General features: G+C 30.9%; 1 protein-coding gene across 1 annotated transcript; it reads left to right on the top strand.

The window, feature by feature from the left end:
* The first annotated feature begins 1,639 nt into the window (after positions 1-1,639).
* LOC134708187 (GDP-fucose protein O-fucosyltransferase 1-like) lies at positions 1,640-22,554 on the top strand. Its single transcript, XM_063568522.1, has 8 exons — positions 1,640-1,753; positions 2,577-2,695; positions 3,316-3,431; positions 4,344-4,467; positions 14,737-14,929; positions 16,015-16,210; positions 17,219-17,446; positions 17,915-22,554. Exons 2-8 carry the CDS (start codon positions 2,593-2,595, stop codon positions 18,098-18,100), a joined length of 1,146 nt encoding a protein of 381 aa, XP_063424592.1. The 5' UTR covers positions 1,640-1,753; positions 2,577-2,592; the 3' UTR covers positions 18,101-22,554.
* Positions 22,555-27,261: the final 4,707 nt, after the last annotated feature.

Below are 27,261 nucleotides of genomic sequence, written 5' to 3'. Positions count from 1 at the left end.
CTCATTTTAAAGTTGTTTTGGAGAATGGGTACAGCCTTGTGGGTAGTATCTGGCTTAGGCAAGGATAGCCCATAAGCAGTACAGACCAAGTTTTAGCATACTTATTTTTCGTTAGAACGATGTCACATGTTTTGAGGGAAGATTGGGAACATACAAATTTCTCATTGACAATTGTTCTACATCTTGTGTTTTAATTTTGGTTCTTTATATATATATATATATATATCGCTTAGTGAAAAATGACACTGAAAGGAAGCCCCTTTTCCCATTCGGACGTCGGTCGGGGCCATACAACAAAAATCAATCCAACAATACACAAGAATTTGTTCGAAAACTTTTTTTTCTTGGATATTGATATTTCATTTTGTACCTGCTTACCACTTAGTGAATATTGTACAACAAGTATCAAATACTTAAACGCTTGAACAAATGGAAATTCTAATTTATCCAAGCTGTTACTACCTTTCCAAAACCACCTGCTATAACAAGAGAGAAATATATTTGTCAAGGAAAAAGTAGACTTGCAACCTTTTTAGACAGGTATTGTATTCATTTATTTGTATTTGTTACAGTTTTTTTTTTATCATTTTTATTTCAGAAATATTTAATTGGACATTAAAACAAACTGTATGGTCTTTTTAATGGTAAAAATGTTCGATTGGATTTTGTTCTTTCTTTTCTTATGTAAATGTTTTTTTGGCCACGTTTATATAAAGCAAGCATCGAAGTGCATGAATCGTCTAGAATAACAAATATTAGGAAAGTGTATATTGAACGAGCCTTGACTGCCTGTTTAATATCCTGTATCATGTTCGTTTGCTGAAAAATATGTAGCTTATACTCTTGTTCAGTATGTTAAAAGAGTGAAGTTGTAACGGCAAAATAACCAAAATTCAGGCTCAGTAAAATCATATATACAATTTTTTTAACTTGAAGTAAAGTTATAAATTAATTAGACTTAGGAAACGAACATTGCACTTTAAAAAGGGGTCCTAAAATATATGCTGATCCCCATTGCAGGTGAGAAAAACAATAGCGTGGTTAAGCAGATGAAGAAGAACAATTCTGAATCCGGATTTCCCCCATACTTTCTAGTATCAAATTTTGAAAATTAAAATAATCTGACCAATGATTTATATTGATAGCGTCGAAAAACTGAAATAAAAAATCGCGTTTTGACAAAAATAATATATTCCCCACTTGAAGTTGGTTGCTCCCTTATACAGACTATGAAATTTAGCTATTAAATGTCTCTTTGGATGAAAATTCAAATTGACAAAAATCAAGTTTTAAATTCTCATTCTTCAGCCAAACAAACAAAGATTGAAATAAATTACCACCTAAAATTCCAAGCAAAACTTCTACAGACAACTTTAAGGATGCACTTACATTTCTGTACATAAAGAAGAAATAATTTGACGATTTTTTTTTTCAAAAGCAAAGTTTTGTAAAGGGAGTCAAAAGTAATAGTAATTGCTGCTGAAACATACATTATCTATTTCTTCATAGCTGCCACAGGTCTTTAAGAAAGCAAACACCAATCAATCAAACAATTTCACGAATAACAAAATCTCCGATCGGATAAAAGTAACAGGTTTTAGTAAATTTCTGAATAAAGGGACATAATTCAACAGAAAGAGGGCGCTATTTAAACCGGAAGTTTATAATTAGAGTAGGAAGACGACGTGTTTTTTGTAAATAAATGAATAATTTAAGATTAAATTGAAGACCAAATAAATCCATGAAGAAACATGTAGGTCACTTCACAGATGATTAAAAGAAAGTTTATGTCTATATTCAAAATCATCAAAAATGTATCTCTTTTAACATGTTTAAGCAGGAAACCAAATTATAACTTGCGTACCTCTATATCTTCCTCAAGTGGAAAACTGGTTAAACTTCTATTACTTAACATTATCCTGAAGAAGAAATCTCACTAAGTACAACTCACATCTGAGACTACTATAACAGTAATAGTAGTCTCAGCTCACATACATGCACATTAGTGCCTCAATTTTTTTAAAGAATGAACATATACTTCCACTTTAATCATGATCATACACCTTATCACATGACACTATAAATTAGGGAAATCTGTCCCTCTAGACATTTTGATGTCCTACAATAATCACTTTCCATTGTGGCATCAGATATTTTCTATAATGACGTCAAAGTTTTGTGGGACCTTTTGTGACGATCAGTAATGCATGTAATGGACAAATTGCTATATAAAGCCATAATAAGGTGTATTATGTGGAAGTTTAATTAATACACTGCCACCTTAAATGCAGTGAATGCTGGGAGGACTCTCACAGGTGCTTGTAATTATTGGTTCCATATGATGGTATGTGGAAAGAATGAGCATTTATATACTTTTTTTTGTACATTGACATTTGTCCAAATTGTGTGAAGTTTCCATTGATGCATGACTGTGGGGAGTTGATTTTATTTCTGCCATAGCAATGTGATGTTGAATAGGCACAGCAATAAGATTGTGGGCTACTGTATACAAGAGGATTATGTCTCTGCTAGTTGCTTTGAATTTTTTTTAAAAGACTATTTTCTTCTCTTTTCAGATATCTGTACTACAAGATGAAGAATTTGATATTGGTTTGGTGTCTATCATGCCTATTGCATACAGTGAAATCAACTCTTGTAGATCCTAAAGGATACATTATGTATTGTCCCTGTATGGGTTAGTTGTAAGCTGGAGCAATTATTTATCTTTTTTCATGAATAATAAAATAGAGAATGGAAATGGGGAATGTGTCAAAGAGACAACAACCCAACCATAGAACAGACAACAGCAGAAGGTCATCAATAGGTCTTCAATGCAGCAAGAAATTCCTGCAACCGGTGGCCTTCTTCAGCTGACCCCCAAACAAACACATACACTAGCTCAGTAATAATAGTTATCTTGTGCAAAACCAAAATTAATATCAGTTCTGTAATATTTTAATCGTCATCTGGTTCATGGGGAAAACATCATTGTATTGTTTTGTCATTATTTATATTATTATGCACACCCTGGTATAGATGCACATGTATATAATATACCATTATTCACTTGAAATTCTGTAAATAATATATACATTGTATTCATTCATATTCAATCATCTCTTAGTTTTTCGTGAAAGTTTTAGTTGCAATGATAACTTCTAAGTAAATCAACCACCATCATCATTCAATGTGAAAATATGCCACTGAGATTGATTATTGACTTTTAAAATCACATTGTACAATGTTGTATATATGCATGTGTTCCTTTTTAAAAACAAACATGTGATTTTTGTGGTGATGTACTTTTTTTTTTAGGAAGATTTGGAAACCAGGCCGACCAGTTTCTTGGTGCCTTAGCTTTTGCCAAATCATTAGACAGAACACTTATACTACCACCATGGGTTGAATATCACTGGCCAAATCCTAAATCAGTATGTATTTATATACAGATCATTAAACACACCATATTTCTTAATTATTTTTTTTTAAATTACACCTCATTCATGCTATTGGGTAGAATACCATTTATCATGATCAGTTCTGTATTGAATAGGTTATGTCATACCCTACACTGCAGTCAAACATCTTCTCTGATGGATAAAAGTAGCAGGTCTTAGTAAATTTCTTACCAAGGGGAAATAATTAAACAGAGAGAGGGCATTGTTTCAACCAGAAGTTTATTATATACATGTAAATATATATTAATAACGCACATTTTTTTTTATATAAGACTTCAAGAGCTCATAAAAGGTCAATTACCAAAGTTTAAACGGATTCTAGATTTCTTTTCTCTCACTTTAACATGTTTGAGACCCATGCAAATAATTCAAATATAAGGTTTAGTCAGAGTGAGTCTTTTCCAGCCATTTTTAAAATCAATATTTTTTAGCTAATTTTATTCCTTAATCAATGTTCTAACTTAAAGTAACAATCTTTAATTCTAGATTATTTTTTTATTTAACTTATAACATCTTAAGCTCATCATCCATGCCATCATAGTTCTAACTATATTTTATTTTATGATAGGTTTAAAAAAAAAATTGCATTTCTAGCACATGTTTATTACACTATGACATTATGTTTAAGTCCTTACATTTCATTAAGAATACTAACAGTGTGTATTCCGGCTCATTGTTGAAGGTACAACAAATAATTTATTAGCCTCTTGGTTACACTATATTTTTAATTTAGCTGTTTTTATGAAAATAAGAAGGTATTAAATAAGACCCACTTTTCCTCACACTTCTTGATAAAAAATATTTATTAAAATGTTTGTTTTTCTTATCAATAGATTGTAATATTCTATTATTCAATCTCAAATACTGTTTATATTCCAATTAAAGGTCCAAGTGCCGTTTGACAAATACTTTAAAGTTCATTCTCTAGCAGAGTTTCACAAGGTGATGACGATGGAATTATTTATGGAGCACTTAGCACCAACTGTCTGGCCTCCAGGAGAAAGAATAGGTAGGTTTCCCCTCTAAATATGAGAGGAAAGACTGGGAAAATTTAATACAGAGACTTGGGAGAGTTTCAAGGTGTTAAAATAGAGAGAGTTTCCTATTTTCAGGATCACTAATTTTCCTGTTTTTGTTTTTCTTGAAAGTTGTGTAAATAACATGCAGTTAAGTATTTATTTTTAGAACATCCTTATCTTGTCACATGGATATCTATATTATTCAATTGTTAATACCCTGGTTGGTTAAAGTTAAATAATATTCAAAACATTGTTGTCCAAGTGTGAAACTATAGAAAAGTATTCCTGGTATTTCAATTCGCCTTTTCAGAATCTAAAGGACTAATGGGTAATCTCATCTTACTACACCAAAATAAAAATAAGGTAACTGCATTGGCTCAATTTCCATTGTTTAGAACATTTTAAAACCAATCACCATGGTTTGGTGTACACATTTGAAAATATTACCCATAATGCATTAGATTCTGAAACAGCAAATTATATAGTATAAGGAAAACTTTCATTGCAGCTTCATCTTTTATTTTCAAATGACAAAACTTAAAATCCACCTCAAATTATCTATGTTCACATTTTTAGCTCACCTGGCCCGAACTACTGGGCCAAATTAAACCAAACTTGGCCACAATCATTATTGGGGTATCTAGTTTAAAAAATGTGTCGCGTGACCCGGTCAACCAACCAAGATGGCCGCCACACCTAAAAATAGAACATAGGGGTAAAATGCAGTTTTTGGCTTATAACTCAGAAACCAAAGCATTTAGAGCAAATCTGACATGGGGTATAATTGTTGATCAGGTCAAGATCTATCTGCCCTGAAATTTTCAGACGAATCGGACAACCCTTTGTTGGGTTGCTGCCCCTGAATTGGTAATTTTAAGGAAATTTTGCTGTTTTTGGCTATCTTGAATATTATTAGCTCACCTGGCCCAAAGGGCCAAGTGAGCTTTTCCCATAACTTTGCGTCCGGTGTCCGGCGTCGTCCGGCGTTGTTGTTAACTTTTACAAAAATCTTCTCTGAAACTACAGGGCCAAATTTAACCAAACTTGGCCACAATCATCATTAGGGTATCTAGTTTAAAAAAATGTGTCCGATGAACCGGTCAATCTACAAAGATCGGCCGGCCGCCACGGCTAAAAATAGATCATAGGGGTAAAATGCAGTTTTTGGCTTATAACTCAAAAACCAAAGCATTTAGAGCAAATCTGACATGGGGTAATATTGTTTATCAGGTCAAGATCTATCTTCCCTGAAATTTTCAGATGTATCGGACAACCCGTTGTTGGGTTGCTGCCCCTGAATTCATAATTTTAAGGAAATTTTGCTGTTTTTGGTTATGATCTTGAATATTATTATAGATAGAGATAAACTGTAAACAGCAATAATGTTCAGCAAAGTGAGATTTACAAATAAATCAACATGGCCGAAATGGTCAGTTGACCTCTTTAGGAGTTATTGCCCTTTATAGTCAATTTTTAACCATTTTTCGTAAATCTTAGTTATCTTTTACCAAAATCTTCTCCTCTGAAACTACTGGGCCAATTTAAACCAAACTTGGCCACAACTATCATTAGGGTATCTTGTTAAAAAAATGTGTGGCGTGACCCAGTCAACCAACCAAGATGGCCGCCACAGCTAAAAATAGAACTTAGGGGAAAAATGCAGTTTTTGGTTTATAACTCAAAAACCAAAGTATTAAGATCAAATCTGACGGGGTTAAATTGTTTATCAGGTCAAAATCTATATGCCCTGAAATTTTCAGATGAATCGGACAACCAGTTGTTGTGTTGCTGCCCCTGAACTGGTAATTTTAGGGAAATTTGGCTGTTTTTGGTTATTATCTTGAATATTATTATAGATAGAGATAAACTTTACACTGCAATAATGTTCAGCAAAGTAAGATTTACAAATAACTCAACATGACTGCAAATCTGACATGGGGTCTAATTGTTTATCAGGTCAAGATCTATCTGCCCTGAAATTTTCAGATGAATCGGACAACCCTTTGTTGGGTTGCTGCCCCTGAATTGGTAATTTTAAGGAAATTTTGCTGTTTTTGTTTATTATCTTGAATATTATTATAGATGGAGATAAACTGTAAACATCAATAATGTTCAGCAAAGTAGGATTGACAAATAAGTCAACATGACCAAAATGGTCAACTGACCCCCTTAGGAGTTATTGTCCTTTATAGTCAATTTTTAACACTTTTCATAAAAAAAAATTATTAAATTTTTATTAACATTTTCCACTGAAACTACTAGGCCAAGTTCATTATAGATAGAGATAATTGTAAGCAGCAAGACTGTTTATTAAAGTAAGATTTACAAACACATTACCATCACCAAAATACAATTTTGTCATGAATCCATCTGCTTCTTTTGTTTAATATTCACATAAACCAAGGTGAGCGACACAGGCTTTTTAGAGCCTCTAGTTATATAACCTATGTATATTTCTCCTGGTATAAACCACCCATTAATGTAGACATAAAACCAATACTTGCACCAAATAAACAAGTATAATCAATACTTGTACCAAACATCCAAGTATAACCAATACTTGTACCATATATCCAAGTATATATGTACACGTATACACTCTGAATATAAACGCCACAAAAGGCTATAATAAATACCAAAGACTTTGTAAAGTGGATAGTCGCATGACAACGTCGATGCTGAACCCAAAGAACGGGAAGCTATTATTACTATTTATGGAAAATTATTTAGTCCAAAATGTAAAATAAAACAAAAAAAAGATATTCATTTCCCAAATTCTGAGAAACAATCCTACGTTCTGATAAATCGTCTTTCACATAGCCATCCTTTGAAGTCTTGTATCTGAAAAACCAAACCTTGCAGCGGTAATAGCACCACAAGATCGTAAACTATATAATCCATATGCTTTAATATCGGTTCACAAATGGAGAAAATTGCATCAAAGAAAGTTCCTTCATCCTTATATAGCGTAAAGGCTAATTTGTTGAACGAAAAACTAAAAATTCTTTCACTTGTGACAAATTCCTGAATGAATACAAATTTCAATCAGATTAAATGCTACTCCATGCATATATAATTCCAAATTAGGACTGGACGCAAATTTGTGCGTTCTTCACAATAATAAAACAGTTTCCATCTCTGTAAATATCTGTTTTTTCGATAAAAATTGAAATGTGTGTTGACTTGCAATTAACTTCATAATAACGCAAATTCAACAATTCTGATACAGGCATACAACCTAGATATCCCAATATACACGCACCAATGGTACGTTGTGTAAAACAATTATATGCACAAAATAACTTAATATACGGATCCTGTAATAACTCATCGGCTCTTCCTTCCAGATTTGTAGGCCTAATTTCTTTTCAACAGCCTCAAAAAACATATTACACTAATTGAAAATCTGTTCACAGGAGAATCTACACCAATAATCAAGTGCGCCCCTCTATACTATAGTATATGCATCACATACAGGACTAGACAAAGCAATATCGTTTCTGAACACCTGGAAAAAAACATATATTATAACATAATTTAAATTGATATGCGGTTCCTTCCAAGCTTTCACATAGTGCATCAATACAATACATAATACACCAATAAAATGAAAAATTACAATAAAGCACATGCAATAAAAATGCCCCAATACATGAAACTATCACCAAGTTAATACTACTGTAGTTCATTTAATGCCACTCTAAACTCCATTCTAATAGCCAACTACCTAAATGGTAAATCCATATACCAAATGCTGATTTATTCCCTCTACCAGGTAAAAAACTAGCTTCGTTAGTAAGTAGGTAATGTAAAACCCAACACCTGATCAATAAATATATCTCCTTTGGGACATAAAAACGGCCAGTAAAACGCTGATCTCCACAAAGGTACAATAATAATTCTATATGCCTTGTACATGTATACATAAGGACTTTCAATAATAGGCAAACTGGGGGAACATACCACCCATTTAAACCTTGCCAATAGATAGTGAACGCATCAATACACATTGAATGTACATTCCAATACCTGGAGTAAAATACAGGTAATTGATGGTTATGATCACTAACAAACCATTAATTTCACAAGGACCCAAACAGGGAATCCAAATATTCAAAAATATGTACTGCATAACAGCAGTCATCAGTATTTATGATACAACTTATATAGTCTGCAATTTCATACTTTGTCCTAGGTATCCATTCAACCTTTAAGAACAAGATTTTAGTGTGCTTTAACAAGTCACATAAATGGCATATGCAATATCTTGCAAATAAGGCTTCATACAGCCCTTATATGAACAATGGAAACAAAGTTTTGGTTATCCGTAAACCATTAATGCGTTTATCTCTCATAAAATCTGTCAAAGAAACCATATACATTTAACAGCCGTAAGTTCTTTCCAAGTAGAACTATGGTGTACATCGTGTTCATGACACATACCATGAGCAATATTCTTAGGATTTTCTACTGAACATCCACCATATCTAGTTCTACTGGTATCACTATAAACATAGTGTGACACGAAAAATTAGATACAAAAAGTTAGAATAACACATCGAAGACTTTCCAGCCAGAGTATAAGCTGCTCTTTACTTTGAACTGAAAGTCCATTAGGCTGATATAACATCAAAACTAATGATTCAATCATAATATTAGCCACATTCCTATGACATATATACGAAATGGATATAATCTGACCAACGGAAGCTACAGTTCTCCCATAAAATGAACCTAAATATTCTGAAGATAGTTTAACTTGTTTTATGGTATCAACCAGTTATCACAGTCTGTCAACTGGTATGCTTAAGATAACTTTGTATCAATGAAATAACCAAATACCGGTATATCAATGTATAACTGGGAGACCATATGGATACAACCACTTTGATCAATAAGGTCTTGTTTAACTCAGGTGGCAAAATCTGTACACACGCTAATATCAGAATCGGTGCCAAATCCATAATCTATATACATAAAATGTCTTTTCATTCATCTCAATTAAATTAGTGGTCAAGTAACTTAAGTAAATACATAATAAGCAGAACTTCATCCAAAAAAGGTGAACGAGAGTAAAAATATATAAACTTCCATCCAAGGATTTGTAGTCTTAACTATTATACCTCGTCATATGTCCAGTAAAAACCAAGCTAATAAGAAGATCGTATATGCCTATATGGTGATAAGCTGAATTTCAAACTTAAAACAATAAAAATCTGTTTAATTAGATTGCATATCTGCCAAGATATCTTCAAATTCCACAAAGGTGTTTTCCATAGATGTAAATTGACATGACCTATATCTAAAATTGAAACTGTCATAACCATTGTTTAGAACAGAGGTAGCAAGTGATGGCATGTGAAATAGCAAACCAATGGTTTATCATCAGTACATTTGATAATAAGTCCTCTAATCAAAAGATCTTCAATAGCTTATAAAACAAAATCACTGTATGTAATAGCAGAATAATAGTTTTGTAAACAAACGGACAGCCGTGTAATACAAAAAAAGTATTTTATAAGCGTGTAAAATGTTGTCGGTATATAAATTGTCGGTAATGAAATCATGACAACCAATGTTATACCAAACATCAATACGTCTCTATAATCTATCTCTGACGATAATTTTAGACTTACCTTGTTCATATTCAAAATAGTCGTGAGTTAGAAAGTGTGCACTCGATTGACTACCAATAGAAATAATAAAATACTCATCTTAATATATAAATAATTCCGTATTTGGGCTATCGACTGCTTTTGGGTTGAATAGGCATCTATTCCTCAAATATTGGTTATCCACAACCATAGCAGGCTCCTTCCTGAAACTTAAGACTGACTTCCGCTCGTGCTAGACATGTTGCAATATAACGGGAAAACGGCATATACAACCGGGATGAGGTTCTCCCAAAAAAAAAGGCAAGACATAACTTTTTCACCTTTTTTTTTCAAAATAACAAGCTTTTTGTAAGATTTTTATTAATTAATAGCATATGAATGAAAGAACTTTAAAAAAGAATAAAAAATGAAGGGTGTATGAGCTTTTATTCAGATGTGAGCTAATGAAAACTTGGCCGGAAATGATTCTCTAGATTTTTCTTACATTTAACATTGGCATATTTTTTTCTTTTAAAAGGTATTAAAAATAACAAGAATTTTATAAGATTTTCAACCTTAGCTTTTTAACTTTTTGTAATAAAGTTATGAAAAGAAAAGTAGGAGTTAGTGGGCAACATTTTTTATGGCACTTTCATGGATAAAACCAGAGGATTCCGAATATCTTGACAAAAATTAAGAAATAAGAGGAGGTGAATACCCTTAAATCTGAAAAGCATGAAAAAGCAAATCATTTATTCAGTAGAAATAATATGGAACCAGTCTAAAAAGTATACTTTCATTTGGTGTTATGAGAAATTTATTGTCTACAAGTGAGAAAAATGGAAGGAACACAGAAATGTGACATACATTTTTAACACTTAATTATATTATTAAATAGTATGAAATAGAAAAAAATATAGAAACACGTACATAAAGACCCAGCCTCTTCTAAACAGGTTAGAATTACAAACTGTTGCTGGCCAAACTATTAAGGAAATTTTTCTGCACATACATTGACATTTACATTGACATTATAAAATAAGTAGGATGAAAAAAAACAATATCTGACCGCTGAACAGCTGTCTACATGGGAACTTTAGGTATTTTGTTGACATCACAAAACCTGTAGCGCTAAAAACATAATTGTAATTAGTGATAAACCTTTTTAATGATTTTCACATGTGTTTCTGACATTACTGTAGATGTACAGTGTACGTTGCTGACATCATTGTAGATGTTTTATGTAAACAACACAACAAACTGTCAATTTTAAATGTTCATAGAAAGTAGGACATGTAGATCAAACAAATTAAAAACAAAAAAATCTCTCTCAATAAAAGGATCCTTGTTGTTGATGACTAAAACTAATTATTGTTGAAATCCAGTTTATTTGAAACACTGAGATTATGTTTGCCAAAAACTGAAATCTAATTTTGAGGTAAAGTTCAACCTTAAAAACTGAAATAATGTTTGCCCAAAAAAACTAATATCCAATTCTTGGGTATAGTTCAACCTTAAAAACTGAAATAATGTTTGCCAAAAAAACTGAAATTCAATTTTGAGGTAAAGTTCAACCTTATAAACTGCGATAATGTTTGCCAAAAACTAAAATCCAATTTTGAGGTATAGTTCAACTTTATAAACTGTGATAATGTTTGCCAAAAAAACTGAAATTCAATTTTGAAGTAAAGTTCAACCTTAAAAACTTGAGATGATGTTTGCCAAAAAAACTGAAATCCAATTTTGAAGTATAGTTCACCTTAAAAACTGAGATAATGTTTGTCAAAAACTGAAATCCAATTTTGAGGTATAGTTCAACTTTAAAAACTGAGATAATGTTTGTCAAAAAAACTGAAATCCAATTTTGAGGTATAGTTCAACTTTAAAAACTGAGATAATGTTTGCCAAGAAATGAAATCCAATTTTGAAGTATAGTTCAACTTTATAAACTGCGATAATGTTTGCTAAAAAATGAAATCCAATTTTGAGGTAAAGTTCAACTTTATAAACTGCGATAATGTTTGCTAAAAAATGAAATCCAATTTTGAGGTAAAGTTCAACTTTAAAAACTGAGACGATGTTTGCCAAAAAAACTGAAATCCAATTTTGAGGTATAGTTCAACTTTAAAAACTGAGATAATGTTTGCCAAAAAAACTGAAATTCAATTTTGAGGTAAAGTTCAACCTTATAAACTGCGATAATGTTTGCCAAAAACTAAAGTCCAATTTTGAGGTATAGTTCAACTTTAAAAACTGAGATAATGTTTGCCAAAAAAACTGAAATTCAATTTTGAGGTAAAGTTCAACCTTATAAACTGCGATAATGTTTGCCAAAAACTGAAATCCAATTTTGAGGTATAGTTCAACTTTAAAAACTGAGATCATGTTTGCCAAGAAATGAAATCCAATTTTGAAGTATAGTTCATCTTTATAAACTGCGATAATGTTTGCCAAAAAATGAAATCCAATTTTAAGGTAAAGTTCAACCTTAAAAACTGAGATAATGTTTGCTAAAAAATGAAATCCAATTTTGAGGTAAAGTTCAACTTTATAAACTGCGATAATGTTTGCTAAAAAATGAAATCCAATTTTGAGGTAAAGTTCAACTTTAAAAACTGAGATGATGTTTGCCAAAAAAACTGAAATCCAATTTTGAGGTATAGTTCAACTTTAAAAACTGAGATAATGTTTGCAAAAAAAACTGAAATTCAATTTTGAGGTAAAGTTCAACCTTATAAACTGCGATAATGTTTGCCAAAAACTGAAATCCAATTTTGAGGTATAGTTTAACGTTAACACTGAGATAATGTTTGCCAAAAACTAAAATCCAATTTTGAAGTATAGTTCAACCTTAAAAACTGAGATAATGTTTGACAAAAAAACTGAAATCCAATTTTGAGGTAAAGTCCAACCTTAAAACTCTCAAAATATCAGTAAGGCGAAGAACTGATCTCAAATTCAATAAGACAAGAAATGCTAAAATGAAATAAAAAAAATTCTCCCTCTAGATAAAATGAGTTCACATATGGCAATATATAAAAATTAAATTACTTGGTCTTGTATTATAAATATATTACGGTTGTATATCTCTGTGCACTGTTCGTTGTAGTATTTGTGAAAACCACTTACTAACTGGAACCATAACCCCTTATCTCCATTTAACAAAAAATACGTGAAAAACAAAATTTGTCTATGTAATTTTGAAATAACTATCTGATATGGTCTTGTGTAACCAAACCCCTCACCCTCATGTGACCCTCTGTAATCAACCCCCTCACCCTCACGTGGCGCTCTGTGATGAACATTCTCATCATCATTTTACCCTTTCTGATGAATTGTGTATATATATAAAGGTCATTTGCACGTAATTTACTTATCTCAACATGATAAGATTTAATTACCATCTGTTTAGGGAATTGAAAATCTCCGACGAGGTATTGAAATGTTAATGTGGGTAGATGACGATATTTATTTGACTTCTGTAGGTCATGACTTTTTTTGCTATTATATGATAAATTTGAATACCACCACACCAACCCTACTTTTATATAACATAGGAAAGTTGTTTTTATAGACATCATTAGCAAATGACATGGTATAGTTTTTTTTGGATTTGATTTCTCAGACAATGATTCTGATGATTCTGATGGACAAAATGAAGATGAAAGTGACATCACAGTAGCATCATCTGAAATAAGTGATTAAGATTTCCAACAATTCTCTGGAATTATAGATCTGGCCTCACGGTCATAAAACTTTCGAGCATGATTTTTGTACTCAGACTCGAAAATTAACCAATCAAATGGCTGGATTTCATGTTTCGAGCATGATTTTTGTGCTCCGAGCACTGAGCAAAGTTTTAAGCCTTCAAGGCCTGAAATATTGCTGTGTCCACAGGCTGCAATTCAGGCACTCGTCTCAGAATTTCCCCCCCCCCTTATATATCTTTTATAGAAAACAATTCTGAGACGAGCGCCTGTGGCTGCAACATGACAATTTATCAAACAATTTAAACAAAAAACCAATATCAAATTTATGACAGATGATATTGATATTTTATTATACTTCATGTCAAAATGCAAGATTTTGATTGGATAAAACGAGGGTGTCAATTTACTCTATTACCTTTCATAGAGACGCTTGCTCAAGTGTGCGCTTTATTAAATACGACTCTATCCTATGGCAATTACTCTATTACCCTTCACGGAGACGTTTGATCAAGTGTGCGCTTTATTAAATAAAGATGGTTATGTACAAGATGTCATAGTTTATTACTTTGAATTTTAAATTTAATCGACAGTAATAACAGAACATTCAGTATAATAAATTAAATAACACATAGCTGAGAGGGTGATAGAGCACATTGGAACCCCTCGAAAAGGCATTGTCAACCTTGGCTTCGCCGCGGTTGACACTGTTTTCTCGGGGTACCAATCTGCTCTATCACACTCTCAGCTATGTGTTATTTATATATTGTTATATGGTGGTGTTTTGTATAACTGACAAGAAAGTTTTTGAAAACTCTGCTTTGCTTATGACAACCATTCAAGATCAGAACTTTGAATCCAATAAAATTGTTAAGGTTATGATATAAACTAGGCATGCAGATGTGTAAAACTTTCATTTGAAATAACATGAAAACTAATTTAGATTCTGTCTTTTCAGTATTTTGTTTTTCTGCTAGAACCCACTATGTTGATAAAAAGACATCAGATGAGCCAAGCTGTGCAGCAAAAGATGGCAATCCATTTGGTCCATTCTGGGATACATTTGAAGTAGAATTTGATAAAAATGTCTTTTATGGACCTCTTACTTATGATTCTTATAATCCTCATGAAATTCAAAGATGGCTGAAAAGGTATATTTAACTTTCTAATAATATTAGTTTAGTCCAAATTCTGATTTTTATAGAGACGTCCAAAGAAGGCTGTAATCTTATACAACGATTGTATTTACTTAATAAAGTTGAGGTCAACATGGGAAGAAGTAATGCGGAAAATTTTTGCACAATATGGTTTTGAAAATATAAAGTCCTTATTAAATCTATTATAAGGTGTTAATATGGAACACATTTGAATACATTTGTACTAGTTCTTACTTATAGTTGTAATAAACTTTTATTGATCTTATGCTTAACTTATTGATTTGACAATACATGTACTGCTTGTCTTTGTTTTAAAAATTCCAATAGGGAATACTGATAATACTGTTTATGTAAAAAAAAATATAGTTTGGATATTTTATGTTAACTGTTCTTGAAATACTTCCATGCTGTTAAATACATTGAAAACCATGTATCCTTATGATATATAAATCTGCTAATGAACTGGAAAAGGCAGTTCCAGAAAAAAAACAAGTTTAGCCTGAAAATAGACCCTACTAGAGAAATGATTAACAACTTTTCTTTATATAAAGCTGTTTTATTAACATTCTAAGACAACTTTAATTGTATCAACACTAAAACTGTGAACAAGTTATATGTAACTTCCGATGTGACAGATTTGTCTGTACTATTGAATCGAACCAATAGTTCAAGGCTGTAACAAACAACATAAACACATTCTAATTTATGATATTGATACTTAAATTTTAAAATAACAGTATATTTTCAATTTATATGTATGTATTTTTGCAGATAAAAAAAGATACTTCCAAATATTATATAAAAAAAGACTTCATTAAAATCTGTAAATAAAGGTTAGATAACTCTAGGGAAAAAAAGAACCTGTGATGTGCTATATCTAAGCAGTATAGGGTGAACAGTATTTGAGGCTGCAACAATCAAATTTTTCTTATTTCCCTTAAAACTAAATTTTAAACTTTCAAGCAATAGATTGATGATGATGGTAATAATTATCAGTTGAAGCGGAAATTAAATACAGTACTTGTAGTTTGGATCTATAGTTTCCTTCTCTTGTTTATAATTGTGTATAATTATTTCAGGTACCCAGCAGATAAGTATCCAGTCCTAGCATTTACTGGTGCCCCAGGTGCATTCCCTGTTTCTGAGGGCAATGTTCGTCTCCATAAACACCTACAGTGGTCTGATGGTATTGACAAAAAAGCAGAAAGATTTATAAAGAAGAATCTGCCTGATGGACCATTTGTCTCTATACATTTAAGACTTGGATCAGATTTTGTAAGTTAACTACTGTGGATTCATTTATTTTCGTAGGTATAAATCTTTCATGGATTGAGAAAAACTTGCATGTTCACGGATGTTTGATTTCGTGGTTTGACAATCTTTCCATACAAAGCCTATATAAACTTGTAATTCATTGAACATTTAAAATTGTGGTTCACCTGTTTCCACAAAACCCACGCAAATTTGTATCCAAGGAATAATGATGAATCCACAGTAATATTATATTTAGATATTGTTAGTGACACAAATTTGTATTTATGATGTGAAAATTATTGATGTTTCCATTTGAAGTCAAGAGCACTCTCTCATATGAATTAAAGAAGATGTGGACAAGAATTTGTTAAGTTTGTAATCAATGTTATATGGTGTCTTACTTTTCTTATAAAAACTTAAGATCACATCTCTTGACAGTGTATCCCAAACTGTCTGACTGACAAAATGCCAGACAAAAAATCTTCCAGTCAGACAGAAATTATTAGATATAAATATTTATATAAAAGGTCAAATTTCTTTTTCGGTCTGACAAACCATGAAACAGTTTGGCACACACTGTATTTCTTGATTGCAAGTCAGCAGGGACAGTGAACAAATATTTCGACAATGAAAGTTAATTGTGACCATGAATTTAAAAAGGATTCCTCATATCTTGACTTACATTTATACTGTTTTATCAACTCAAATGCAACTGAAAGAAAACATATATATAGTCAAGTGATTGATGTATCAAAAGTCTGTGCTGTCTCGCACATATTTAAACCAGGAAATTCTGGAATTGATATCCTTAAATTTGTTTCTTATATCCAATCAAAAAGAACATTACAAAAAGTGTTGAACACAAATGAAATATTTATAACATTATCATGACTAAATTAAAAAAAAAATCAGCAGCAAAATAACTCGAGTAATTAAATTGAAGAAAGTCTTCTTCTTTCAAAAATGTATTGTTTTATTTACGACTGTTACAGTCTGTATTCTTTAAAAAACAATGAATGTGTTTTTCAGCAAAATGCTTGTGACCATTTATCGAGCTCGCCAATGATGTTTGCAGCTCCCCAGTGTTTTGGGTACAGACAAGAACATGGGACACCAGATAAAGAGATGTGTTATCCCTCAGATGCTGCTATCGTCAAACAAGTAAAGAAAGCTGTTAAAAAGGTCGGAGCTAAATCTGTGTTTATAGGAACAGACAGTAGAGACTTGATAGATAAAATGTCTAAAGTCATCAAAGATGTAAGTTTGATACTAGTTTACATGTCATGGCGTTTACTTTATATACTCTAGATTCATTTATTTTTGTTGATACCAATTTTTGTGTATTGAGGAAAAAATGCATTTTTGTGGAACTTTGATTTCAGAGTCTACATAAATGAGCCTATATATAATTAGTACTTCTTAACAATTGTGGTTCTTAGACATTTACTAAATCCATGAAAATGGTAAACCATGAATAATATTATTAATGAATCCACAGTACTACAAAGTTAAAGGATTTATTGATTGAGTAGAATTGATGATCTCAAAGTCAGTAAGCAGCCTGTAAATAAAAGGCTTTCTCTTTTTAAATTGATGAATTATTTCATATAAATGGCGAACAAAAACATAAATATTAAATGGTTTTGACTACTTGTTTTATATTTTGTACATTCTACAATGTTTAAAATCTGATTAAATTTTATAATTTCTTTTCTTTTTTTTTAGGTGAAGTTTATTAAGTCAAAGAAAGACAACCCACATCTAGATCTAGCTTTAATGGCTAGAGGTGACATCTTTATAGGAAATTGTTTCTCAACATTTACAGCTTTTGTTAAAAGAGAAAGAGACGTTAAAAAATTACCATCAGAGTTTTGGGCATTTAAACAAAAAACTATTCATGATGAACTGTAGTAAAAAAAGATCAGATAAAAATAAAAAGAAGGTCACACCATTTTTGTTTTCATTTCTTTGGATTTAAAAAGGTCGGAGATTTACTATATTGTTCATTTTTCTATAAATTTAATAGCCCCCACCCCTACTAAAAAGATCTTTTTTCAATCAATATAGAAATATATATCAAGCCTTTTTGTCAAGTACTTTAGAAAATTTGAAAATGAAAAATAGATTTAGTCTAGAGAAAATTTTGTAGACATTGAATCTTAAGGTCTAGAACCTTGATGGTGTGACCAAAGTTAATAGTGCAATATTATAATTACAAGAGGGTGGCATAAGTATTGAGGAAATTGTCCCTGCCATACATGGAATTGTAATTTTACATTGCTTATTTCCTTCAATGCATGTGCTCAATTTATATAGAACCAAATATGTATTTCCTTTCAAAACTTGTGAAATACTTAGTAGTTTTTTTCCAAAGTTAAAAGATACATTAATTGGCCATTTCACAGATTAAATGAGGATTTGGATGTGTATAGATAATTTTGTGTACTATCTGAAATAACCCTTCATATAAAAGTACAAATGTATAGAATGCAAGTAAATAATGAAAAAAAAACTATTTAGGTAATTATAACCTTAAAGGCAAACAGATGATTTGAGATTTTTTTCACTTCATTGATTTATAGACCTATTTTAAACTTTTCATTGAAGATTTGCCATTTAGAATTCTTTAATTTATGCTTGTTTTGAGAAAACTATTGTTCTGGATATTAGATATTCACTTTTGTTATACACAGGATAAGGGGAAATATACTTTTATTGTCTGGATAAGAAATATGTCTATTTTTAGATACACATTTTGACTTTTTGTTTAAGGATATGGAATATTTTTTTGTCAGTTTCTTTTATGAAACGTTAAGAGATAAAGGACATACTGAACATGGTGCAATTAAAAAATTCATTCAAAGTACTATGATATTTTAGAAAAGATTGAAATGAATTTTGATATGCTTGCAAAATGATTTATCTGAAACATTAGTAGAATATTAAACATGTGATTTTTCAATTTTGAAATAATATGAGTTATAAATATGATGTATAAACTAGAATGAGACTCATAATACCACTGGAATTTATCCTAGCTAAATTTCATGTAGGACAGGAAATGTTAAAACCAGTGACACATATGGTCATTCTAATTGAACTTTTGTTAATGTCAATAGAAAGAAATACTCTGTTTTGTCATGTATACAATTATGATGATATGTCGCGTGATAAATTTATTGTAAAGCAATATAATATTTCCTCAAGAAAGTAACCAAAAATTAGCGTGCAATGAATTCCAATATTGCACTAGTGCAATAAATCTTCAAAATTCATGACGTCACCAAAGACAAAATCTTAGTTTAAACTAATTTTTACTTTCAAATATTATATTGCTATACAATAAAAGGGTTATTGCATGAATATTGGGGAATATTGTCCCTCGTAGAACAAATATTGCACTCGCAAGCTTGTGCAATATAAATTCTACTCGGGACAATATTCCCCAATATTCATGCAATAACCCTATAACATAAATGAATATATAGATAATACCATTTTTATTTTGATATTTTTGAATACAGTAGTGACTTAGGGTTGTTAATTTCTTTTGTTTAAATATGAGTGAATTCTAATAATTTCTTAGTATATAAAAAGAAGCTAGAAAATTAGATATTACAAGTTTCTTAAATAAAAGCCTTGTACATTTCATATGTTTCTCTCATTTGTATAAATCAACTGAAATGTTTTATTTGCAAGAATTTTTCAGCATTTCTCTCTATGAAAAATTGTTGACAGGGAAATTTAGCTGAATATGGGAGATAACTCTTGATCAATCTCTCACTGTGATGAACAAAAAAATTTATATATTCAAATGTAAAATAAACTGATGGTTGGTTTCAATGTAATTATTAGTGTGTTTTATTAAATTTATAAGATAGCATTATATTATTGTAATGCATGTGCCATACTTTTGCAAACAGGTGCCTTAATTCTTTTTAACATGAATATAAGTTTGTTGTTACTTATGTATCTGCTTATATTTAATAAAAAATCAATGTTGTAACTGTTAATGAAATAAAAGTGTAAAAGTATAAAAGTTTGTAAAGATCTTCTACAATCCTACATAGCATGAAATTTGTTTGTGATTATTTGATTTTTAAAACCTTTAAATTTTGTTTATTTTGGTAACTCTTTTTTAACTTTTGACCAAAAATCGAAAGAATACTATGTGGTACTTAGACGGAACAAACAATTTATATATTTAGATTATTATAATAAAGATACCTTTTTGTAAATGCGTGTTTGACCTGGGATCCTTAACAAAAAATGGGTCAAACAAGTAAAAAATAGAAAAGAATTGATAAAAAAAAAAGCGGATGCTCAAAAATGAAAATAAGAAAATGATGGTCAAAATAAATACATGTAGTAAAATTAAAAGTAGTCAATATTATTTGTAGAATAGCAGAATTACATATTATAAGGGAAAACTTATTTTTGTTCAGCTTATATGTTCATACCAGATACTGTGCTCAAATTGGGACCAAATTGTGCTATTTTCTTTGTTAAATTTTCTGTATATTGGTAGAGTTTTGTATTTGTTTTGATGTTTTAAACATTAATGGTAAATGGTGCTTTAAGCCTTGTTATTTGTTGTATTGTTCATTTTTTTACTTAAATGTCTTCATATATCTGGTATATATTGTATTTGTTACATGTATCTGTCCATGTGGCAAGCAAGTTTTTCTTGGTTTAAATCAGGATGAGTGAATTTATAAAATACTTTTTAAAGTTTATCTAGAGTACAAGATAATTGGATAATTGTGATTTTTTAGATGTTAAAAATATTGACACAGTTGATTAACATTACTGGTGTCTTGTTTATATTTATCAAATTTATTCAGCTTTTTCCTCAGGAGTTACTTCCCTTTCTAACATACTTATTGCTAGATTTTCATTAATGCAAATAATAGGACAAGGTAATTATTGGAATAATAAGAGTTTGCATTCTGATATCTTATACATTTATCTGTTTGCAGAATTTCCTGAAATGAATAATTTATTTTTTTGTCTATTTGGAAAAAAATCATCAATTTCTGAATTTATGGTAAATGAATGCAGACATATCTATCTAATCATGAATTCAAATATTTATGAGGCACATTTATATTTTTATTTAATCAACATGTGGTTTGTTAGATCTCAGTTGTTCATTGGTTAAAATTTGATTATGATGTCAAATTTTCTTGCTTTCCTCTAAAATTCCTATTGTGACGTCGTGAAAAAAGGCGACTTTGCCTGATAATGTCCCATAGAAAGAGCACATCTGTTTAAAGGTCGTTTGAAAAGAAGGATTACTATTGTCTGCTTTTTGTTTAAAAATCATTAGAGAAACTGATTCCACCACCAAATCTTGTGCAATACGATATTTATCCACTCTTGACAGAATGGATAAATATAGATTCTTACATTGATACCAGTGGATTATCGGATTTATCCAATCGAGATAGTTAAATTATCAATTTTAAAGTTCGAGCCGCCTCGGCGAGTACTTTAAAATTTATAATTTAACTATTGAGATTGGATAAATCCCATAATCCACGAGTAACTATGTAAGAATCTGTTTCTCTAATGATTAAAAAGACATTTTCTTTTTTTGTTTACCGAAAATCCCCTTCGAGTGCCTTTCACATTCGTGAAGTTGTCAATTTCATTAACACCTGTTATCATATTTTCGTTCATCCAGTCAGCCAAAAAGGTCATGACCCTTAAAATCATCCAATGATCTTCTGAGATCACCAGCAACCACACATTGATTAAATTTTTTTATACAATGGGTTCGAAAAGGGATAAATTTCCATAGAATTAGAGAAATATTCTTTAACACATGATGCAGTGGTAGAATCTATATATATATACAACCATGTAATGCAGTATATTAAAGTCATTCTGTAAATGTATGATATTTAATCCAACTCCCTTAATGCCTAATGTACATATATGATAAAGTTTGAAGATTAGGGCAGCATGAGAGTAATATGGAGTCAAAAAGTTTGACAATATCAGTATGACAAAAGAATTATCAGCAAAGTCTGACACTTTGACCCATATTACAGTCAGCTTTAAAAATAAGAACATTTTAGTTCACATCAAGAAAATCTCAAATTAAATTAGTAGAAAAAAAAAAAATCTGTATGATATGGATATCATAAAATGTCAGTTGCAAGTTTTGAAGCTTTGATGTTATCTATATTTGGAAAGTCTAGTAATTTGTACATGTATAACATAATGGTTTATTGCAAATATTGCTAAGAAGTACTATTACTTTATGACATTCCATAGAAAATAGCTGGAAATTTATTACATAATTGTGAATTTGTCTTTTTGGCAGCAAGGTTTTATTTAATAAAAGATTTACCATATTTAACTTTGTTGCTAGTTGTAGTTATAGTTTACGATACATGTTATGAGAAAATATTTAAATTTTCCTGGAAAAGATATTATTTTGTCAATAAATGCTGTTTTTTAACATCCCTTTGTAATAAACAGAAATTAACAAATGCATGCAGGGACTTACAATGACAAAATGTTAAGCAATTTAAATAAAAAAATAACAGCCTGATTTATGTACAAAACAAACGAAAAACCAATATGATAGACAAACAACCACGGTCTACAACTAAATTACAGACTTCTGACTAGGGACAGGCACATACAGAATTAGGAGGGTTAAACATGTTAGTCTCATTGGCACTCACACCACATCTTCCTATATCTAGTAACCACTTTACCTTCCCTTAACCTTGAACAGTACATAAAGACAAACTTTTAAGATTATTTGAAAAAGGCTGGTCTTTTGTGGATAGCTGTCTCATTGGCTATGATACCACATCTTCTTTTTTATATGGACTTGTCAGATTGTTTCAAAGTACAATTAACAAGTACCAAAAAGACTAGGACACAAAGTATCTATTGTTCCTGGAATATCAATTTTTGTGTGGATTCATTATTTCTTATAGGTTCCAATTTTTTGGGATTCAGAGTGAACAACACATGTAAATGTTTATGTATTACAAAGTATCTGTAGGCTATTACAAAGTATCTGTAGGCTATTACAAAGTATCTGTAGGCTTTGCAGACTTTGGCATCAATAAATCAAATGTTCAACAAACAGCAAGAAAATTTAAAACCACAGAAATAAATCAATCCACAGTTGTTCACATGAATGTAGTGAGTCTTCTAAAATATTTTAACCACTTAGAGAAAAAGGGCAAAAAAGAAATTTCAATATAAGACTAAACCTATATTTATGCCCTACTTTTATCGACCTACAATAGTAGAGGCATTGCACTGGTTGGTCTGGACTCCCATCTGTTTGATCGTCTCGGGTTCAGGTTAAATTTTCTTATTAAGGTAGTCTTTAATGAAGTTGAAATCCAGTTAACTTGAAACTAAGTTCACATGTTCATTATAATATGGTCTTTCTAATTTTAATATCAAATTAGTTTTTTATGCCCACCTATGACAGTAGAGGGACATTATGTTTTCTGGTCTGTAGGTCCATCCATTCCTTTGTCCATCTGTTCGTCCCACTTAAGGTTAAAGTTTTTGGTCAAGGTAGTTTTTGATGAATTTGAAATCCAATCAACGTAAAACTTAGTACACATGTGCCCTATGATATGATCTTACTTAATTTTATGCCAAATTAAGAGTTTTTACCCCAATTTCACCATCCACTGAACATAGAAAATCAATCTAATTGAAAACTGATCTCTCATGCTCCCGTTTTCTGATATGTCGAGTGGGAGCGTGACATATCAGAAAACGGGAGCATGAGAGATCGGTTTTTAATTACTTCTTGGCTTCATAAAAGACTGTAATAATAATATAAATTTATTTGGCCGAAAACATAAATCTTTACATACATGAATTACAATAATATAAAGAACAAGTACCAATTACCAATAAATTTCGATCTGATTACTCTAACGTATTCTAATGTAATGACTAGGAAAAAGAATTCACTTTAAAACTAAAGGTGGAGTGAACACAATTCAAAATCAGTTATGCAAGAATATCAAATGATCGTAATTACTAGTTTTTTAGAAAAAACAAACCAATTAGATTGATAGAAAATGATAATGTTTCAGGTTAAAGGTTTTGGTCAAGGTAGTTTTTGATGAAGTTGAAGTCCAATCAACTTGAAACTAAGTATACATGTTCCCTATGATATTATCTTTCTAATTTAAGAGTTATTTTCACAAATTTCATGGTCCACTAAACATAGAAAATGATGGTGAGAGTGGGACATCAGTGTACTATAGACACATTTTTGTTAACACCTATTTCACTGAACATGAGTGTTAGTGTGGCATCTGTGTACTATTGACACATTCATGTTTCTACAGGTTATTGGTGTGTAAACTGGGGTGATTACTGTAAATTCAGAAACTATGCGATATTTCATTATAAACTCACATTTTGGATTTTATTTTTATATGAATAAATCAAGATTTTTGAAAGCATTTCAAAAATGATAATCACATATTGGTTTTAAAGGACAAAATTGCAATAATATATACACATGAATTTATAGTAATCACAACTAAAAATCTGATGTAAAGTTTGTGAGTCAGTTTTCAGACTTTTTGACCAGTGTAAAACTGAAGTCTTCAAGAAGCTACAATCAAATCAAATGCTGGTTTGTAAGTTTGAGAAGTCAGTTGTTTGTTGATCCTTTTTTGTTTGATTAGAAGAGTTATCCACAAGTTCTGGAGATTAAGACCATTCCTGTCTCAAGGTTCACCACTGAACAAGCTGGTATCATTTCTGTCTCAAGGTTCACCACTAAACAAGCAAGTATCATTTCTGTCTCAAGGTTCACCACTGAACAAGCAAGTATCATTTCTGTCTCAAGGTTCACCACTGAACAAGCAAGTATCATTTCTGTCTCAAGGTTCACCACTGAACAAGCAAGTATCATTTCTGTCTCAAGGTTCACCACTGAACAAGCAAGTATCATTTCTGTCTCAAGGTTCACCACTGAACAAGCAGGTATCATTTCCGTCTCAAGGTTCACTACTGAACAAGCAGGTATCATTTCTGTCTCAAGGTTCACTACTGAACAAGCATGTATCATTTCTGTCTCAAGGTTCACCACTGAACAAGCAAGTATCATTTCTGTCTCAAGGTTCACCACTGAACAAGCAGGTACCATTTCTGTCTCAAGGTTCACCACTGAACAAGCAAGTATCATTTCTGTCTCAAGGTTCACCACTGAACAAGCAGGTATCATTTCTGTCTCAAGGTTCACCACTAAACAAGCAGGTATCATTTCTGTCTCAAGGTTCACCACTAAACAAGCAGGTATCATTTCCGTCTCAAGGTTCACTACTGAACAAGCAGGTATCATTTCTGTCTCAAGGTTCACTACTGAACAAGCATGTATCATTTCTGTCTCAAGGTTCACCACTGAACAAGCAGGTATTAAAATATTTAAAGGCGCAATGTGTGAAGCAGGATCAACTTACCCTAATTCATAAGCAGGGAAACAAATTAAATCAATGTTTTTATGTCAAGATTCCGCAGTGATCAAATATATTTGCCATTGGATGCTAAACATCCCTGAATATTAAACAGTCATATGACTTAGACCCTGTTCACACTGAGACTAAAACAAGCTTGAAACAAGCTTATTAAGGATGTTTTCTTATCATGTTTAGGAATTTTTTTCAGATTTTTGGAATCCTCTGGTTTTATCCATTTGGACGCCTTAAAAAGTTTAATAAAATCTTATTTATTTTTTAATAGTTTTTTGAGCACTTTCACTGGTCAATGATAAAACTATGAAAAGTCAAGAATAATCATTTTCCTGCCAAAATTCCAATGGCTAATATCTTGAAAACAAGCACATTGACCCCTATTTTCTTATTGCTTATTTGATTCCTCAATTATTCCCCTATCAAGATATAATAGTTTTAGGGCTATTCCAGAAATAAATGTATGGGGGGGTTGGAAGTCACATTGTATTAATAATACATGGGTGATGGGTATCAGAGCAACTTTTCACACTATAATTCTCAATTACAATTGTCTGGGTGGCGGGTGATGACAAAAACTGCCTTCCAACCCCCCATACCGTTTTTTTCTGGAATAGCCATTATTGAAAGTTATTTATTTTGAAACTGAGCAGGGAATTAATTGAATTTTTGAACTTTGTTATAAATAAATACAGTATTTTTTCTGGAAACACAGTCTCAGCTATTAATTTAATTAATTTTGAATTTGAAATTGACTACATGTTAAACAAATAATTTGTTTCTACTTAAAAGATGTATACAATACATGTGCAACTTGTGTACACAAAACATGTTTCACAAGAGCAATGTGAATACGGCCTTAATATACAACCAGCTTAATGCAGTGTGGTGCGGTATTGGTATGTTACAGACATATAATTGATGGATTTTTGCTAAATTTGCTGAGGCATTTTAAAAAAAACTATTGAGATAAATAGAGAGATCAAAATTTTTATTAGACACATAATATATGTTTAATAGAAAATATGCAGTGAACAAAAGACAATGCCAAGATTCAGATGAAATATTTCATACAATTTTGGGTGATATAATATATAGAAATCAATCTACGTTTATACAATGTATCAGAAACTTAAAGAGTGACATATGATTCATAAATTCAAAGCATACATAAAATATACATATACTAAAATTTTATTTTTCTATTATGTACATGTATGATATTGTTCTCCTCATTGACAGATCTGTACTATAATAAATTTTTTCTTAAAGATTTTAAAGTTAAATTAGAAATATATCTGACCTTAATTACTTTTTTTTTATGAATTGTTTTTAAAACATTTCATACTTATAAATGTCAAAGGAAAAATTGTTCTTTGGTGAGAAAAACAACAAAACTTATTGAAAATATTTTAGAGGTGTTAATTTTGATGCCCTTCAGAAAATATTCAGAAAAATTGGGCCATTCATATTTTTTTACATTTCATAAAAAAACTTTAATTTGCATTTACATTTAATTTCTTCTGACTGACCTACTGTGTAAAATCTATTCTCCATGGTCATCTTCATGGTAATGAATCTTATACAAAATCT

The sequence above is a fragment of the Mytilus trossulus genome, chromosome 2 (assembly GCF_036588685.1).
Source record: "Mytilus trossulus isolate FHL-02 chromosome 2, PNRI_Mtr1.1.1.hap1, whole genome shotgun sequence".
NCBI classification, from domain to species: domain Eukaryota; kingdom Metazoa; phylum Mollusca; class Bivalvia; order Mytilida; family Mytilidae; genus Mytilus; species Mytilus trossulus.
The sequence above is the reverse complement of the archived record's forward strand: the minus strand, read 5'-3'. Positions and strand labels throughout refer to the sequence as shown.